Source organism: Rhinatrema bivittatum, chromosome 4 (assembly GCF_901001135.1).
Source record: "Rhinatrema bivittatum chromosome 4, aRhiBiv1.1, whole genome shotgun sequence".
Classification (NCBI taxonomy): Eukaryota; Metazoa; Chordata; class Amphibia; order Gymnophiona; family Rhinatrematidae; genus Rhinatrema; species Rhinatrema bivittatum.
Genome location: NC_042618.1, coordinates 360,978,183 through 360,996,991, shown reverse-complemented (window position 1 = coordinate 360,996,991; position 18,809 = coordinate 360,978,183). Strand labels below are relative to the sequence as shown.

At 40.3% G+C, this 18,809-nt stretch overlaps 1 protein-coding gene across 1 annotated transcript in view; it reads right to left on the bottom strand.

The window, feature by feature from the left end:
- Nucleotides 1-18,809, bottom strand: part of SLC6A11 (solute carrier family 6 member 11) — a 359,320-nt gene that overhangs the window by 334,208 nt on the left and 6,303 nt on the right. Inside the window, 2 exon segments of the mRNA XM_029600769.1 lie at nt 5,986-6,126; nt 10,376-10,510. Coding sequence (XP_029456629.1) covers nt 5,986-6,126; nt 10,376-10,510 — 276 coding nt within the window.

The window sequence follows — 18,809 nt, the reverse complement described above, 5'->3', positions numbered from 1 at the left end:
AATCAACCAGTTTCTAACCCAGTCATTCACTTTAGGGCCCATAACTAGGGTGCTCAATTTGTGTATAAGTCACCTATGTGGAACTGTGTAAAAGGCAATGCTGAAATTCATGTACACTACACCTAGGGGCAGATTTTCAAAGGGTTACGCACATACCTTCCCGAAAACCTGCCCCAACCTCCCCCTGCGTGCACCAAGCCTATGTTGAATAGGCTCGGCAGCGCGCGCAAGCACCAGGACGAGCATAAGTCCCGGGGCTTTGCTAGGGGGGAGTGTCGGGGGGCATGTCGGGGGGGTGGTGCGATGTTCGGGGGCGTTCCGGTGGGCATGGTGCCGGCCCAGGGACGTTCCAGGGATGTGGCCGCAGCCTCCGGACCAGCCCCCGGAGGCCGCGCAATTGGGGGCCGGCCCGGCGCGCGCAATTTACGCCTGCCTCGGGTAGGTGTAACTTTTCCAACAAAGGTAGGGGGGGTTTAGATAGGGCTGGGGGGGTGGGTTAGGTAGGGGAAGGGAGGAGAAGGTGCAGGGAAGAGAAGTTCCCTCCGAGGCCGCTCTGATTTTGGAGCAGCCTCGGAGGAAACGGAGGCAGGCTGCGCGGCTCGGCGCGCACAGGCTGCCGATTTTGTGCAGCCTTGCGCGCGCTGACCCAGGATTTTAAAAGATACACGCGGCTACACGCTTATCTATTAAAATCTGGCGTACTTTTGTTTGTGCCAGTCGCGCAAACAAAAGTAGGCGCGGGCGTAGTTTTTAAAAATCTACTCCCTAATGTATTTGGATTTCAGAAAAGTAAATTTCTATAACACACACCCTATGTTCCTGAGTGGGTCTTATTTGGTTTTCAGGTAAAGATAATCACTCATCTGCATAAAGTACTGATGCATTTCTCATAGCATCGCTATGGCATAGCAAGAGATGGCCAGTGCTACCCCCTAATACCCAATCGTTAGATTGGGTATTAGGCTACCAGTGCATCTGTCAGAATAGCATTGCTAGTAGTTTGCACTTCCAGTGTCTGTCACAGCAATGCTGAAAGCCACCAGGATTATGGTAGGAGTGTACTGCAATCCTGGCATAAGAAAAGGGTTTGCAACGCTGCTGGGTGAGGTCAGGGTGGAGAGGGAGGGGAACTTGATTTATTCTTTTTGCCAAACTGGGAAGGGGGTAGGCTCAGCCCAGCAAGGTCCAATTTTTTTTATACATTGAGTATGGAAATCTGACCACAGGCCCATGTGTCACTTCGTTTTTTGCCACTAAACCACTTAACCAGCTACATTTATTTATTTATTTATATTTAAGTCTTTTCTATACTGTCATTTGGTGGGGACCGTCACAACGGTTTACATTAAGGCACATAAAAGTAATAATGCTGCAATTTATCCAATTACAAAAGTGCCATAAGGTTCGGTAACATAGTTAGTGATCAATATTAAATGTTAAATGTAATGAATCTTGTCCAGGTCTCTCTATCTCGGTTTTGATTACAGAATTAACTTTAAAATTGAGACTGTCCTTAAAAAAAAACAAAAAACTACACATTTAGTGAATACAGCAGTGTGTGTGGGTGTTTTATTGTTCGTGCTTTGCTCATCCCTGGTTTCTATTCACCCTTCTCTTTCTGAAAAGCTTGTTTAAAGAGCCAGGTTTTTAAACCTTTTCTAAAGATTTTGCTTTTGATATGGACCTCCTAGTAAATAGGCCCCATAGAATGGGATCCAATTGGTTCATGCTATCAGAGTCAATTTGATGCATTAATTTAATTGTGAACCTCTTTCCAACATGTCTGCAACCTATCGGTGGTGGGAAAAGTAATGGAGTCACTGTTGAAAGTTTCACTGTTGAAAGTCACTGTTGAAAGAGAGAATAGTGAACTATCTACAGTCAGGAGAATTGATGGACCAGAGGCAGCATGGATTCACCAGGGGAAGATCCTGTCAGACAAATCTGATTGACTTTTTTGACTGGGTAGCCAAGGAATTGGATCAAGGAAGAGCACTCGATGTCATCTACTTGGATTTCAGCAAAGCTTTTGATACGGTCCCGCACAGGAGACTGGTGAATAAAATGAGAGGCTTAGGAGTGAATGCCGAGGTGGTGGCCTGGATTGCAAACTGGTTGATGGACAGAAGACAATGTGTGATGGTAAATGGAACTCTCTCTGAAGAGAGAGCGGTTTTAAGTGGTGTATCGCAAGGATCGGTGTTAGGACCGGTCCTGTTCAATATCTTTGTGAACGACATTGCAGATGGGATAGAAGGTAAGGTTTGTCTTTTTGCGGATGACACTAAGATCTGCAACAGAGTGGACACGCTGGAAGGAGTGGAGAGAATGAGATGGGATTTAAGGAAACTGGAAGAGTGGTCGAAGATATGGCAGCTGAGATTCAATGCCAAGAAGTGCAGAGTTATGCATATGGGGAATGGAAATCCGAATGAACTGTATTCGATGGGGGGAGAAGGGCTGATGTGCACGGAGCAGGAGAGAGACCTTGTGGTGATAGTGCCTAATGATCTGAAGTCAGCGAAACAATGTGACAAGGCGATAGCTAAAGCCAGAAGAATGCTGGGCTGCATAGAGAAAGGAATATCGAGTAAGAAAAGGGAAGTGATTATCCCCTTATACAGGTCCTTGGTGAGGCCTCACCTGGAATTCTGTGTTCAGTTCTGGAGACCGTATCTCCAAAGAGACAGAGACAAGATGGAGGCGGTCCAGAGAAGGGCGACCAAAAAGGTGGAAGGCCTTCATCAAATGACTTATGAGGAGATATTGAAGAATCTAAATATGTACACCCTGGAGGAAAGGAGAAGCTGAGGTGATATGATACAGACTTTCAGATTCTTGAAAGGTTTTAATGATCCAAAGACAACGACAAACCTTTTCCGTCGGAAAAAAATCAGCAGAACCAGGGGTCACGAGCTGAAGCTCCAGGGAGGAAGACTCAGAACCAATGTCAGGAAGTATTTCTTCACGGAGAGGGTGGTGGATGCCTGGAATGCCCTTCCGGAGGAAGTGGTGAAAACCAGAAGTGTGAAAGACTTCAAAGGGGCGTGGGATAAACACTGTGGATCCATAAAGTCTAGAGGACATGAATGAATGTGGAAAAAAAGATTTGCATTCACAAAAAAGCAAGAGTAGCTTGCTTTTTATGGCAGTTAATACCCCAAACCAAATAAGCCTGATACTTCACTTTCAATGCATATCCAGCATAGCTCTCTGCTTCAACGGCAGGGGATAAAGTCTGATATTTCACGCATATCTAGCATAGCTCTCTGCTTCAACGGCAGGGGAGAAAGACTGATACTTCACTTTCAATGCATATCCAGCATAACTCTCTGCTTCAACGGCAAGGGGAATGAAGAAAAGTGGATCTATATACAGACAACCAACAAGGACTGAATTACATAGTCTGGGTAAACAAATAAGCATGGGTGTAGCTTGCTTATTGCGGTGGTTACTACCCCTAACTAATTAAGCTAGACATTTCACTTAGATGCAGCTCCAACACTGCTCTATGCATTAATGGTGGGGGTGGAAGGGAAATAGAACCAAAAGGTTACTAAGAGCCAAGAGTAACAGATAAGTATGAGAAAAAAAAAAGTGCGGAACTTGCTGGGCAGTCTGGATGGGCCGTTTGGTCTTCTTCTGCCGTCATTTCTATGTTTCTGTGTTTCTAGAACAGAAGTTTTCAACATTCTGGCCCTAGAAGGCAGCCAGGTTTGATTTACAAAGTATCCAAAATATGTAAATTAGCCTTGATTCTTTAACCCAAGATTATGCAAACTTCTGATGAATATTCATGCTTGACAATTTGAAAACCAAGTGTTTTTGCAACTCTCTAGGACTAGAGTCAAGATTACTTGACCTAGCAGCTCAGGATATTTGTAGGAGAATATCTTAAAACATTTTAGAAAGGGTTGATGTAACTGTAACATGTTAAATTGATCCAGGATGATTATTATTTTTTGGGAGTGTACAGGTCTAAAAAATAATTTTCTTTTATTTGGGGGGGGGGGGGGGTTCCCACAAATTTCATTTCATTTAATGTTTATTTATTTTCTTTAGTTTAAAATGAAAAATGGAAAGCAGCTCCCACCCATCAGCTTGTTTCCGATCCCCAGAGAAAATTTCAGAAATGTTAACCATTTGGTCAAAATGTATCATGCATACATCCCCATCCATACAAACTACACTTTCTAGGGTATAAAAGAATAGAGGGGAAGGGCGGGTGGGGTTCATTCATTCATTTAAGAAAGCATATTGAGACTGTATTTTCCTTTGTTTTTTCATTGGTCTGCGTTTTATTGGTTGACTTTTTCTGTGAATATAACAGATTGTAATTGTTCAGTTACTGATTCAACCAACTGAGATGATTTGAGTTTTTTGAACTTTGAGTTTTGAAACATGAACATTAGAATTGTTGTTGGTATTATTATTGCTTCCTATAAAACAGTAAAAATGGTTGAAAAAAAATGGAAAGAAAAAAATAAATAGGCCTCCCAAGGCCTCGCAACCCCTCCACCCATACCTCCCACCTGGAAAAATTCCTGGGCCAGGATCCTCACCGGTGCCCACTTACCTGGTCCAGGGGGATCACTCTGCTGATGAGGCCTAGGTCCAAGCTAAAGCCTTGGCCTTGCCTAGGATACAGTAGATCGCCATGACCTTGGCCTAGGCCCTACAAAAGGTCTAGGCTTGGAAGCCTGGTCCCGACACCTCGGCCTAGGCATGACTATGAGGCCCAGCTGGGAGACTGGATCCCGACCCAGAGGTTGGGTCCTGATGCTTGGGCCTCGGCCTAGGTTAGGGCCTGGGCCCAACACCTGAACCTCAGTCCAAGCCCAGGCCCAGCATCAGATCCCAAATAAATAAGTGGGGGTTTGTAAATATCATTATTTCCTATTTCGTTTCTTCTGAATGCACATCCCTACTATTTTTGTATATGCTTCTGAGTATTGCTTAGTGTACAAAGGGAATACAAATAGATTTTAATAATAAGCCTACAAAAATAATTCACACGTGATTCTCAAATATTTATTTAAACAAATGTAAAGTATTTACTAATTAGAGGATATGACCTTACCATTAGTTTTGTTTTACATAGTAACATAGTAATAACAGCATAAAAGGACCAAATGGTCCATCCAGTCTGCCCAGCAAGCTTCTTATGGTAGTAATTCCTCCTTCATGCAGGTTACCCCCATGTTGAAGGTAGTAACTGCCGCTCTCTGCAGGTTACCCCATGTTTTTCTTAAGTGTAGTAATTTCTGCACATTCAGTTATCCCCAAGTCTTATGATAACCCATAAAGGTTATTGCAAAAAACATTTTTACGGGGTGATGAGTCTTCTTGAAAACTCAGACAGTGCTTCTTGACTTGCTTTGCTTATGAACTTGGCCGTAGAAACAGTCCTGTGTTTTTTTCTCTTATGTCTGCATATCAGTACCCTAGACCGTAAAAGTCAGGGTCTGTGATGGTTGTCATCTAAATTCAATTCTCCTTCGTCCTCCCCAGCATCAAAGTGGAGAGTGATGTTGCAGTTGCGTCAAAAATATCAAGACACATTGGTTAAGTGCAGTAATTCCCATGTCTTCTGTTAAGGATAGTATCTGCCGCTCTGTGCAGATTACCCCATGCTTATCAGTACCCTAGAGACCTAGACTATAAATGTCAGATCCCTCATTCATTGTTGTATGAATCCAATTCCTCTATTCCCCCCTGCCATCAAAGTGGAGAGCAATGTCGCAGTTGCATTAAAAGCATCAAGGTTTATTGATTAAGGGTAGTGATCTCCATGCCTACTGCTAAGGATAGTAACTGCCACACCAGCAAGTTACCCCCATGCACACTTTTTTTCATTTCCATCTTCTAGCCTTTAGGGATCCAAATGGTTTATCCCATGCCCTTTAAAGATTTATTAAATATTTTGGTTCATCAATAACTACTGTAATTCCACTCACACCCATTTGATTTTACTTGTAACCATACCTGTGTTCCATTCATGTCCACATGTGGCCCAAGGGAGTTCGGCAGAAAAACAATTCAAGAGATAGAAGATAGCCCATGCTAGAATAATGATGTAATAAACATTTAGATGGGCCTCAATGACCTGTGTAGCATATCCAATGCCTGTAAATAAGCACACATTAAATAAACATTCATAAAGAACTTTACAAAATTAATAATGTTTCTTGCTAAAGTCATATTATACTCTACAAATCCCATAGGCAGTGACATGATTTAACTTGGGTTCTGCAGTGCAAATATGAAACTTCAAAATTTCTAATGTGTAATTCCACCCATTAAATTACAATTTATTTTCCTATTTTATACCTCACATACCTAGAAGCAAATGCTACATATTGTCTGCTAAGAAACAATATCCCTACAGGAAAAACTTGTCACCCTTGCATCATACTATCAGATAAAACACACACACACACACACTTTAAATTTTAAGACACACCATTGCATAACAGCAATAGGGACATCTTCCAGGCAAATGCCAAAAATGTGTCACAGGTGTATCTATAGTTAGAGGTTCATTCACCAATGTTAAAGATGTATACTTTTTTCAAAGCAAAATGGCCCATTTTTGTTTTGGTTTGGATTGCCTGAAACAAATTTGCTATCCCTATGAAAACCCAAAACAAATTTGGGTGTTTCCATTTCTGGAAATAGCATGCACTATTAGCAAATAATGTGTACTATTTCCCAAGGAAAAAAAAATTGTAGCCCCTGCAATTAAATAGAGCCATGGCCTACCCAGTGGGCTCTCAAGCCCTGCCAGATCATCTCTAGATCCTACACCCCCTCAGAAAGCAGCCAGGACTGGAGACCTCTCCAACCCCCAATTACCCTTCCATGGAGGTCCTGGGAAGATAAAGGGGCAGGAGTGATCCCCACTCACTCCTGCTCTTGCAATGACTCTTTAAAAATGGTGCCCAGCCCTTAGAACAGCACAAAAGTGACATCACTGCACTAAGCTCAGAGCCAGTCAGCACCATTTTCTTGTACTTGGCTTAGCCGAGCTGGATAATTCTATGTCCCATCTTATTGAGAGGAATGGGGGCCTAGGTAGCTCCTGTGAATACCCCAGAAAGTGCTGGTGAAGGCCCAAGAAGTTCCTGTTTTGCTTTTTTTTTTTTTGGGGGGGGGGGAGGGTTGTTTTAATGTTTATTTTAGTTCCTCAAACAAACTGAATCAAACTAAACAAACATTAAAAAAAAGAAAAAAGCCCAAAATGAAAAACAAACCAAACCAAAAATATTTGGGCTACTTGCACCTCGAATCTGACTGGCGAATGTGGCTGTTGTGCAATGGCCAGGGCTCCCTCACCACCTGGCGGGGAAGAGTGTGAGGTGTTTGTGTACTCTGCATCTGTAGCATCCCCAGTATATTTACCCCTCCCCCCCAAAAAAAAATATTCCCTCAGAGGTGTTGTCCTGTTTGCTGTGCTTTTTAAGGAAGCCTCATATTCTGTGGGGGCGCCTTTTGTTAAAGAGATTCTCCACAACTGTAAAAGAAAAGCTAGCTTCAATATAATCTGGCTGGGACCAGCTACAGAACCAGAGAAATGTATAACACAGACCTTAAATCACCATATAGCCCCTAATCACTATGCACAGAACACTTAAATCAGGCCTTCAATTTATACTAAACACAGAGGGCCTGATTTTAAAAAGTATTTACTCAAGTAAAACTGGGTTTTACTCGATAAATGGGCTTTTGAAAATTGTTACAATATATGCCACTGAATTGTCCATAGGACTTACTTACGTAAGTGCACTTTACGTGAGTAAATGGCTTTTGAAAATTGCTACAATAGTAGTTAACGTTTACACGCGTAACTCCTTTTAAAAATTACCCCAAGAATGAGCAGCTCAAAACATGCTCTTTGCTGAGCAGCCAATATATTGCTTCTGGTCTAATGATACCAGTTAGTTCTCTGATGTCAGCTGAGGAATAAATATATCCTGAGCATTGTTTCTTGTTTCCAATGAACTGAGAATGAGTCTGCAAGAACATGATTTTAAAACACCAAAGCAAACTAGGTCCATATTACCCCTCCTGAATGTCACACAACAGCCATAGAGAGGGAAGTTAAGGGTTTGGGGTTTTTTTCTAAAAGGCTTTTATCACTAGAGGGTCCTGATAAATATGTCAGAAACAGTATGGTGTGGGGGTGCTCTGCTGACTAAACAAACATAGATAATATACATTATGTGATATCTATAAAAAGATCCACAGAAAGACATATTGAAAAGCCCCCATAAACATGTCAATACAACCATAGGTAAACACCTGCATGTATTATCTGTCTATTGAAACAATATTCAACAGTACTTTTGCATTGCTCAATGTTCTTTAACACCACAATGCACCAAAACTTGGTTTTGTGTGTATGAACAGTATAAATATCTATTCCTTTCTCACTGCTAGATCGCAATGTGCTTGGCTGATTTACCTTTGCAGCTTTCCATTCCAGCCGCTTTAAACGGCCGTACAATTTGATATGAAAGTATTACGATGCAAGCTGCTAAAAAGCTTGGATGTTGCTATGGAGAAATATGTTCTATGTTCTTCCTCTGCCTTTGCCTAGTGCCTGCTCTTACTTTCTTTGGTACTGCGCACATCTTGTTGCACTATGCAAACTACAGAAAAAGGCAGGTTTTGTTTTAAGTTACTTTACTTATCAAAACGCTTACCGCCCTTGTTTTATCATTATTATAAGAACCATCATCATGTATGGCATTGTACATAAGGCTACAATTGGTCTCTTGTAATTGTATATTAAAAAAACCCCAGCAAGATTTCCCTTCCATCTCTCCCCTTTTCTTTATTCCTTTAGAACAAAAGCCTCAGTCATAAATATGTCCATACTACGAGACATTTCCACTGTACTCTGCTAAGGCTATTGAAAAGGGCAAATATTGTTTTATCATATTAAACTAAAAGATTTAATATTGTACTCAGAGGTAGTCCTTTCATTGGACCCAAAGGAAATCTGTTTCTCGGCATGTGGTTGACCCCCTGCTGCTTATGACATCCAGAGCCACAGGAAATGTAAAGGCCTCAGACAGCAGGATGCATCCAAAAGGACAGCCTAAGAACACTCACTGTCCTTTGTGTTTCTGTACCTTTAATCCTCAGCCTGCTGGTTGCTTGCCATGATAGTCGCCATAAGGGTGTTCCTAATTTTGTTTGCCCTAATCATTTTATAGGATTAGCCTTGTTTTTTGTATTTTTTTTTCAATATGACGACTTACTTTTTCTAGCCTTCATTATTACCCTGTAATATATGTGCCATTATTTATTGCACTCCTTTTATAAAGCGTGCTGCAGAAGGACATTATTATATATAAAGTTAAAATAAACCATTAGGACTGAAGGGATAGGGGGGCCAGGGATTTGATAGATTGTGCATTGGATAAAAACGATCATAAACCATTTATTTACATTTAAAGATTAGCCATGTGCTTTTTGTCATGCCATGTGATATTAAATATGACTAATTATTCTTTTCTTGCTTTGTAAGTGATGGGATAATGACCCCTAATTATCAATGATGGAATTGATAATAGGGAAGGAACTCGAAGGCCATATTGTACAGCTAGATTCATTTGCAGAACTGCTGTTCTTGTGAACCAATGAATAGTCATATTCTTTTTGTTGATATTGCTTAGTAGATTATAATATGCTTTGATGTTTTTATAGTTGCCCTTGTTTGCCTATTAGATGAATCATTAATCAACAAGGTACTCTTGATTTTTGATGGTGTCACAATAAGAGTAGTATGTTACCCCTTAATGCAAGTTCCAAATAAAATTGTTGAATATACAGTGCTAATCTGAAAGATTTTGGTTTTGGTCATACTCATATGAGACATTAGACAGCATCCTGATAACTATTTAATTATACTAGAACACTTAGAAAATTGAGTGGATACAGGCAATGAGATTTCATAATAATTTGCATGTGTTTAGTAAATACTGCTTTCATAAGGTCTGAAATTAATTTTTCACATTACACAAAAATTAATATAGTTGCCTTGCCTGTCCACTCAGATTTATAGAAATAAATTAACAAACAAGTTAGTCTAAGTCGCTTGTGGCTAGGTTTAAGAGTAAGTTATATTCTCTTAATGATTCACTCATTTTTGCACTTACTTCTTGAAGGAGTATCTCTTGAAAATCAAATTACAAATATCTTAAGTAAATCCAATGAAAGGTATCACCTTTAAGTAAATCCAATAAAAGGTATCGCCTACAACCTTTTTGTTGACCTTTATGTCTACATTACACAAAAAGAAATACTGTGCATTGAGCCACTCTTTCTAAAAAGTAAAAAAAAAACTTTGAAAAGAAATAAAAATTACCTTCAAAAAGTGGACAAACTTTTCTCCAACAAGTGATGCCTCCTTCACTGGTAAATTGTCCCAGAGCAGTCTCAAGAAAAAATACTGGTATTCCACAGAAAATGAAGAAAACCACATACGGAATAAGAAAAGCACCTAAAAATAAATAAGGAAAGGTAATTCAATGCAGTCAGCTCAGTTTCTTAAAAATATAATTAATAATGGCAAATAGCTGAAAATCAGTGTTTTCTTAATTATTGTACTGTGAAGTGATGGACAAAATTTGCTTTTATGCATTTAAATTTGACAACTTCCATTACAGAAATAGAAGTGTTTGCTTCATGCATTTCCCAGGAAGCTACTACATATGACAGGTACAATGAACACGTGCAGTAGATATACAGTACTCCTAAAAGAGTGTGTATTTTTGAAAACCATGGATTTTCTTTAATTCTAGTACATATTTGGGGTTGGGGGCAAAGACAGAAAAATTGGACTAATTTCAGTGTACGTGTCTGCTAATAGTAGGTTAGGATTAGCTTTAGCCTGGGAGACAGGCATACAGGTATAGAAATTCAAGTAAAATGCTTGCAATATAATAAAAAGCTTTATTTAGAACAGACCATCAGTAATGAACTGTTGCCCTATAGGAATTCAATAGGTTCGGCCATGCACTATATAGTCAATCTCCCATGGCACTAGGTTGTAGGGATGTGCATTCATTTTGAACAAATGCGCATTCTGCAATGTATAGGTCCCTATTCGTTGCATTCATGGGTTCCCAAAACATATGGCAAACCCCCACGAATGCAACGTATCATTAACGAATAAAACCCCCACCCTCCTGACCCCCCCAAGACTTTCCAAAAGTCCCTGGTGGTCCAGCGGGGGTCCTGGAGCGATCTCCTGCACTCTGGCCGTCGGCTGCCAGTATTCAAAATGGCACTGATAGCCTTTGTCCTTACTATGTCACAGGGGCTACCGGTGCCATTGGTCAGCCCCTATCACATGGTAGGAGCACAGGGGCTACCAATGCCGACCAATGTCATTGGTAGCCCCTGTGACATAGTAAGGACAAAGGCTATCGGTGCCATTTTGAATACAGCAACCGATGGCCTGAGTGCAGGAGATCGTTCCAGGACCCCCGCTGGACCACCAGGGTTGTTTGGCAAGTCTTGGGGGGGGGTCAGGAGGGTGGGGGATTGTAGTTAATAAATTGAAAGGGTTGGGAAGGTTTTTTTTTTGTTTTTCCAACTTTAATGGAAAGCAAATACCAAATTCAACTAATGGACGAATCGGGTTTCCTCCTATGAAAACAAATGCAACGTATTTGGGTCCCGACGAATACCAAATCGGACGAATCCATCCCTTCTGCACATCCCTACTAGGTTTGCTCCTACCCTCCCTATACAATTGCACTAATGTATCTTTCACTTATTCTGACTCTCTAAACCAGGGATGGCAAACTCCAGCCTTTGAGTGCCACAAAACAGGCCAAGTTTTCAGGATATCTACAATGAATATACATGAGAAATATTTGCATTGTATGCAGATCTATCTCATGCATATTCATTGTGAATATCCTGAAAAACCTGCCTGTTTTTTGGCGCTCGAGGACTACAGTTCATCATCCCTGTCTAAGCCATCCCAATTCATCTACTATCCTAAATGAGCTATTCAATGCCCTCTCTATTATTCTAACGTCTCTTCTCCATCCACACTAAAGCAAGTATGATGCTTGGATCTGCGTCCATATCTATCCTAGCACATGCTATGCTACATTCCAAATGACCAGGTTAACCTACCTCATATCTCTATATGGCCCTTGTGTTTGTCATTCCCGTGATTGTTATAGTTATGATACAACTGAATGATATTTATACTATGATGCTGCTGCTGCTGCTACTGTAATTTACCTTGATTATAATTGACTTGTGACAATTTTGGGGGAAAGGCAGAATATTTATTTATTTAGCTGTTTTATATACCATCGTTCCAAGATAAGTTCACAACAGTTTATAAAGCCATCGTTTGGTTCTGGGTCAACATTCTCATTTTAAGTCAGCATTCCTATTACGGGTTAATACAAACAAACGGTTAATACATAGTCGAGGTCAAAGTTATGTGTTATCTAGTTTCGTGCATTATCTAGTTTCTTATAATTCTAAATATTAATTCTAGGTCAACACAACATCATCAAGTAAGCGTTAATTAAGGTGCTATTTCATTTCATTATCCTATGTGCCATACTCATAATGTAGTCTTTTACATTTTATATCGTTCAATTCTTTTTACTCAATTTACTAATATTGTTTAAAGATGATAGTGATGTCAGTTTATTATCTATAAATAAATAAATAATCCTGCTTGTATGTTAGATTAATATATTGTAGTCTCACTATGAACAGGGTGAAACATACAATGTAGCACACAATTTGAATTCACCAGAATCTGAAAAGGTACAATGTTTATTTCAGAAAAATGTACAGTGTTTGAAAATTGGTATTGACTTAACACTGACATTTGAAAAATATTGCTAATTTTGCATGATGGTTAAATTTACCAGGCATTATTAGCAAAGTAAAGTCCAACAAGAAAAAATAAAGAATTGTGTTAATCTTTTATACAGTAGCAATAAGGTTCTATTCAAAAGATTTACCCAGCTAAAACTGTTTTTATTTTTTTTTCCCCAGGTAAATCTATCCAGTGAAATATATGTCCCTTGTATCTGGCTAAACTTGCATAAAAAAAGAAAAAGTGGCTAGTCAGAGCTGCTCCTTGAGTGGGCTTTGAATTGAGTTGGTTAGTGCAACATTCAGCGCTAACTGGTTAGATGTACCTAGGTAACCCGTGGTGGATTTAGCTGGATATGTAACTGCATAATTAGCTGGGTAAAAGCATCTGAATATCTGTTCAAAAATAACCAGGTAAATTTACTCACTTATCTTATCCATTCCACAGTTTTTTGTTTTGTTTTTTTAAATCAACTCCAATATGTATAGAGTGAGCAACTGAAAATACATTGTGCATATTCTATTGCATTAACCAAAAATCTTTGCTTTCATATATAATAAATGCCAGCAGTGCTGTACATTGCAATATTGCAATATTACAATAATATATTTTAACATTCTTAGTACATCCATATCACTATATTTTTGTACTTTCGTTATTTTCAATAACTATTTTTTGGGGGGCATAGTACTTTTATCCTGTTTCCCTAGTACCTCGGGCTTTGATTCCCTGCCATCTAAACTCAGCTTTTGCAACAACAATCGTTGGCCTTGGGCCACAGACTGGGTCTCTCTCCAGAACCTAGAATGCATTCACACGGGACTGAACAGTAGGTCTCACAGTTGAGCGATAGCTGAGAATCCCTTTATCCCCCACAAGGGGCTGTGAATGCAACATGCCCACTGCCCAGCACTGTCTGGCCTGAGGAGCAGAGGCCCAACTCAGGAATGAAACTTGGATCTCCCACATGGCAGCAATCTAGTACCACTGAACCACTGGACTGGCCCAGCATCAAATGTTTTTAAAGCAATAGCTGTATAAGAGGGAAGGTGTCTGTGGGTATGTGAGTGTATAAGAGGGTGAGAGTGGGGGTGGGGCCGGGGTTGTGTATATGAGAGGGCGTGTGTGTGTGTGTATATATATATATATATATATATATATATATATATATATATATATATACACACACACACACACCCTCTCATATATGTATGTATATATATATATATATATATATATATATATATCAGGGTGGGTGGGTGAGGTAATGTGTGTGTATGTGCATGAAAGGGTGAGTTAGGGGGTATGTGTGTGTGTGTATGAGAGGGTGCCTCTGTGTGAGAGTACCTCTATGTATGTGTCTATGAGAGGGGGTACCTGTGCCTGCACATGTGTATATGTATGTGAAAGAGGTTAAACTTTGTGCACTCTCTTCCAATCTATGACAATTTCAGGAAAACTGGAAATCTAAAGTTCCCAGTTATGGAAAGTGGAAGATTTTTTTAAATCCTTGTTAGTTTTAATTAATGGATTTGATGTCTCCGCTGTTTTTAAATATTTTATTTAGTGTCTGGTAATATTTTAAACATTTTTATATGTGATTTTATTGGCTGCTGTTCTATTTATCAGCTGATTTGACATTTTTATTGGTATGTTTAATGTTTTATATTTCTTGATTGTTTTTGCATTGCATACAGAGTTTGGCTTCTTGTGACTTCCAGTTCAGTTTTTGTCTGCGTGTTTCAATTTATATTTTATGGTCTCTTTATTCTGTATTTGGCGAGAGTCTGTCAGTGTTCTGCATGTGTGACAGGTTAGCTTTTCTGCTAGTGTGTACTTTCTGTTAAGAGAATTGCAACAACCTGGCTTTAATCTGTTTTCCTATTAGGAGGTGTATTGGTGTTTAGGGTCTGGTGTAATATTTGTAGTTGCTTTTTCATAGGTAGAGTTGTTACTGTTTGAGTGCTGGCAGTTATGATATGAAAGGCTTATTATATTGTAACTGTAGCTCAGTTTATTCCTGGCTGTCTGTGGGCCAAGTCCACACCCAGTGCACTTTACCACAGGCCTAATACCATATGGGATCCAGTAAATTTCCTAAATTACTATGAGAAAGGTAGTTTATTGAGACTATTAAACTATTATTATTGAAAGTGTTTTTTTGCAGTGTATTCAAAAATAATATATTTGTTGTTATAAGTGATATTTTTACTTCAGAAGATTGTACTTTGAATGTCCCTTTTCCATATACAATCTCCCTTTTTAGGTTGGGGGAAGAGGTTAATAAATTTTGAAATGGAAAAGAATGCATAATTTTGAATTGTGTGGGGAGGGGAGGGGGAATGAAAGGCTGTAAGTTTTGTCTAGGGCATCTAATACCCTTGCATTGGCTCTTACCATTCACCGACCTCTCACATCCCCATGGGGCAGATCCTGGGGAAGGGTGGGAGCAGGCAATAGTAAATGAAGGAGTAGCCTATGGTTAGAGCAGCGTGCTGCGAACAAGGGGAGCAAGGATTCAAATCCTACTGCCACTCCTTGTGACCTTGGGCACCCTCCTTTGCCTCAGGCACAAACTTACGCCTAAATTCATCAAGCTGCAATGTGTTTTCACAGGAGGGGGTCCCACTATCATGGGGGGGGGGGGTTATTGCCGTGATAGTGAGACCCCTCCCCCGAAAACTGCAACACAAACGAAGGTGTCGAGTTGCCCTTTAACATGACGGTGGCCCCAAACTCATGGGACCACCATTGTCATAAAGGGCTGGTCCCCCTCCCAAAAAATGCAATCAAACAGAGAGGATGAGCGGGAGTCAGAGGTGACCCCCATTTCCAACTAAGGCCACCAGTTGAGGCAGCCCAAACTCCGCCAAAATTTTAAAAAATGTCAATAATGTGCACAGCGGTCCCCCTAAATCTAAGCTCCCCTCTGCTTGACTCCCTTACCCTGAATGTGAACCCCCTTCTCCTGGCCCTTGCAAAGTGTAATTCCCTCACCCCCCAAAGCCTATCTTAACGTTGATCCCGCATCAGGGATCCAAGGGCACCCTCGTACCCGTCCCAATTGGTTCTATTTTCAAAAATGGGGCCGACCTGACCTTGCCCAAGCCAATTGACTGTGGTAAGGTCTGGGAATCAGACCCAGGCCAGGGGAGGGGGTGGATCTGAGTATCAAGGGGCTTCTATGCATCAGTGGTGGCTGGAGAGTGAGGAGCTTATACTTGGGGCTGCTGCCGCTGCCACCGCCATGCGCATTATTGAAATTATTTTTTTTTTAATTTTGGGAGAGTCGGGCCACCTCAGCTGGCAGCCATGGGTTGAAACAGGGGTCAGCACTGACCCCTGCTCAACCTCCCCATTTGGCAGTGGGATTTGTTTTGTTTGGGTTTTTTTACGGTCACTTTAAATGTGCGGCTGGAGCCTCAGAGCTGCGTTAGGGTCCCGGGCCTCCTGCCGCACATCTAACGCTTCCCTAGGAAGCCGCAATAAAATATTAGCATCAAACTGTTTATTAATGTCTTTCCTTACATATATTTGCATTATTTGTGCATGCAAATCACATGCAAAGAAGGTCATTTTAATAGGGGAGGTTATCTGGGCGAGGAGATGCACAATATTGCATGCATCACGTGATATATGCGATATAATGCATGTTAGAGCCCTAATGCAGCTTGATGAATGACTCAGCTAGGTTGTGAGCCCTGTGGGGCCAGGGAAATAACTGCAGTACCTGAATGCAATCCACTTTGAAATGGCAGAAAGGCAGAATAGAAACAAAATAAATCAATAAAATATGGTTCCCAGGAGTGTGGCAGGGTTGCCAGCTTCCTAGAAAGAGTGTCAGTGATAATATATCTGCCACTCCTGTGGGACCCTTGTCTCCTGCCCCCCTTCCTGCCACCTTTCCCCAGCATTACAAGGGACAGACTCCAAGGGGGGGACCCTCCCCTCTGCCCTGGCCCTCTTAGTGATTTCACCTGTGCCACACCATGGGGGAGAGTGCCTTGAGCCGCCCCTGTACACGACTCGTTGAAACTTGCATATGGGTATGCTTACAAGTAAACATATTTGAAGTCTGAAGGGAATGCATTTTAGGCTAATTACAGAGAAAAATTAAAATATGGTCTATACTGCATCATGTATACACCAGGCACCATGTAATAATGATAAAAGGTTTAGTAAAAACATTTAGGCCAGATGTTCTAAGCATTTTCCCCAGAGACACGAAATGAGAAAGTCATGCGTACATACAGCCCCTAGCCGTTCCATACTACAGTAGTATAATATGGCATCATAAAGTCTGTCTCTTACCAACAGGAATAGGGAAGAGAAACAGGACCCAAGGAGTGCTTTAACTGGGGAATTAGAAATTATTTAAGAAAAAAAACAAATTCAATTTTAGGGGACACCCACATTCTGTTGCACTCTAGGCCTCCGCAACGCACGATGAGAGAGCCTCATGACTGAAGAAGAGTCGCACTCCATGCTTTATGGGGCTATTCCCCATAGGAGCTCTTCTAAATATAGATATCTAGTTATATAATATTTCCCACATCATAGTTCTTCTGTACTTCCATTTCCCTTTCCATTGAGTGAAAAGCTGTCAGACATAATACGATGAATCAATATATAAAATTGGCTGGGGTAACAAATAGAAACTAAAAAAGAACTAAATAGATGTAGGCAAATTTAAAATATGTATGCATGTGCACATCATTTCTAAATCATCATATATATGTTCATCTTTGGCTGAAAAAAAAAAAAATTTAAATATTGCTTTATTTTCTCTTTTCCCTGTTCTTCCCTAAGAAAAGTATTGCTAGCATGTGGAGGGGGAAGGGAAGGGAACACGAACCCTAATCCACTAAAGTCGCCAGTGCTAAATTGGGTTCTCTTTTTTCTGGATCCACCCTCTGATTTTTCTCTTGCATAAACCCAGGAGTAATTGAAGTTATGACAATCTGTTTTACAAGTCAACTATTATTGCCCATCAATCCACAGGGGCATAATTATTTTGGAACAGTAATAGCCACAACCGCAACAAAAAATTCCGCCTGACCAAAGCTTAGTGGGTGATCGATCTTAGAAATAATGACATGGGGTATTGTTTGCATTTGAGCTGACCTGCAACTGCAATTCTGACAGTTTTAAGACCTGATTTACCAAGTCTTTTCCTCACAGACACAAAATGGGAAAGAAGATTTAGTAATCAGGCCCTCAAGATTTTGAATCCTCAGCTTGGTTATTCATCTGGTTGAATGACTACTATTAATAGAAAAATTTAAAAATAAAATGTTTATTCTGGGCATTCCTCAGTTACCATTTGTTTTCTCAGTTGCCAGTGGTGATCTTTATTAATTCGATACTCATTACACATGTATGGTCAGCAAAAATAAAATAATATCTGTCATTTCTTGCTTAAGAGAGAACTATTTGGCAATTTATATCACATACAAAATAAAATCTGAACTGATCTACAAAATGCAAAGACAATGCATTTAGGGGGTAATTTTCAGCTAGTGAAAAGTCTGCAGGTACTGTTTACTGTAGACTTTACCCCAGTTTTCAAAGCAAAAGTATGCACATATTTTTCTTTGAAAATTATAACTACACACGGTTACAATTCCTATTTTGTGTGTGTAGTTTTGCAGAGAGAAATTTCATGCATACTTTTTAAAATAAAGCAGCATGCACATAAGTCCCTCCCCCCCCCTCCCATACCCCACCCTTGGAGAATGTCTTCCCACTATGTACATACAGAGCTCAATTTTCAACACTGTCTAAATCAGCATACACATTGCAAGTCGGTGTGTGTAAAGTTATGACAGTATTTTATAAACTGTGCTGTGGAACTCGAACAGTTTATAAAATAGCATGTACCTCTGCCCCAAAAGCATACACATATATTTCAGTGCACATGCATGTTTGTAATGCAGGGAAA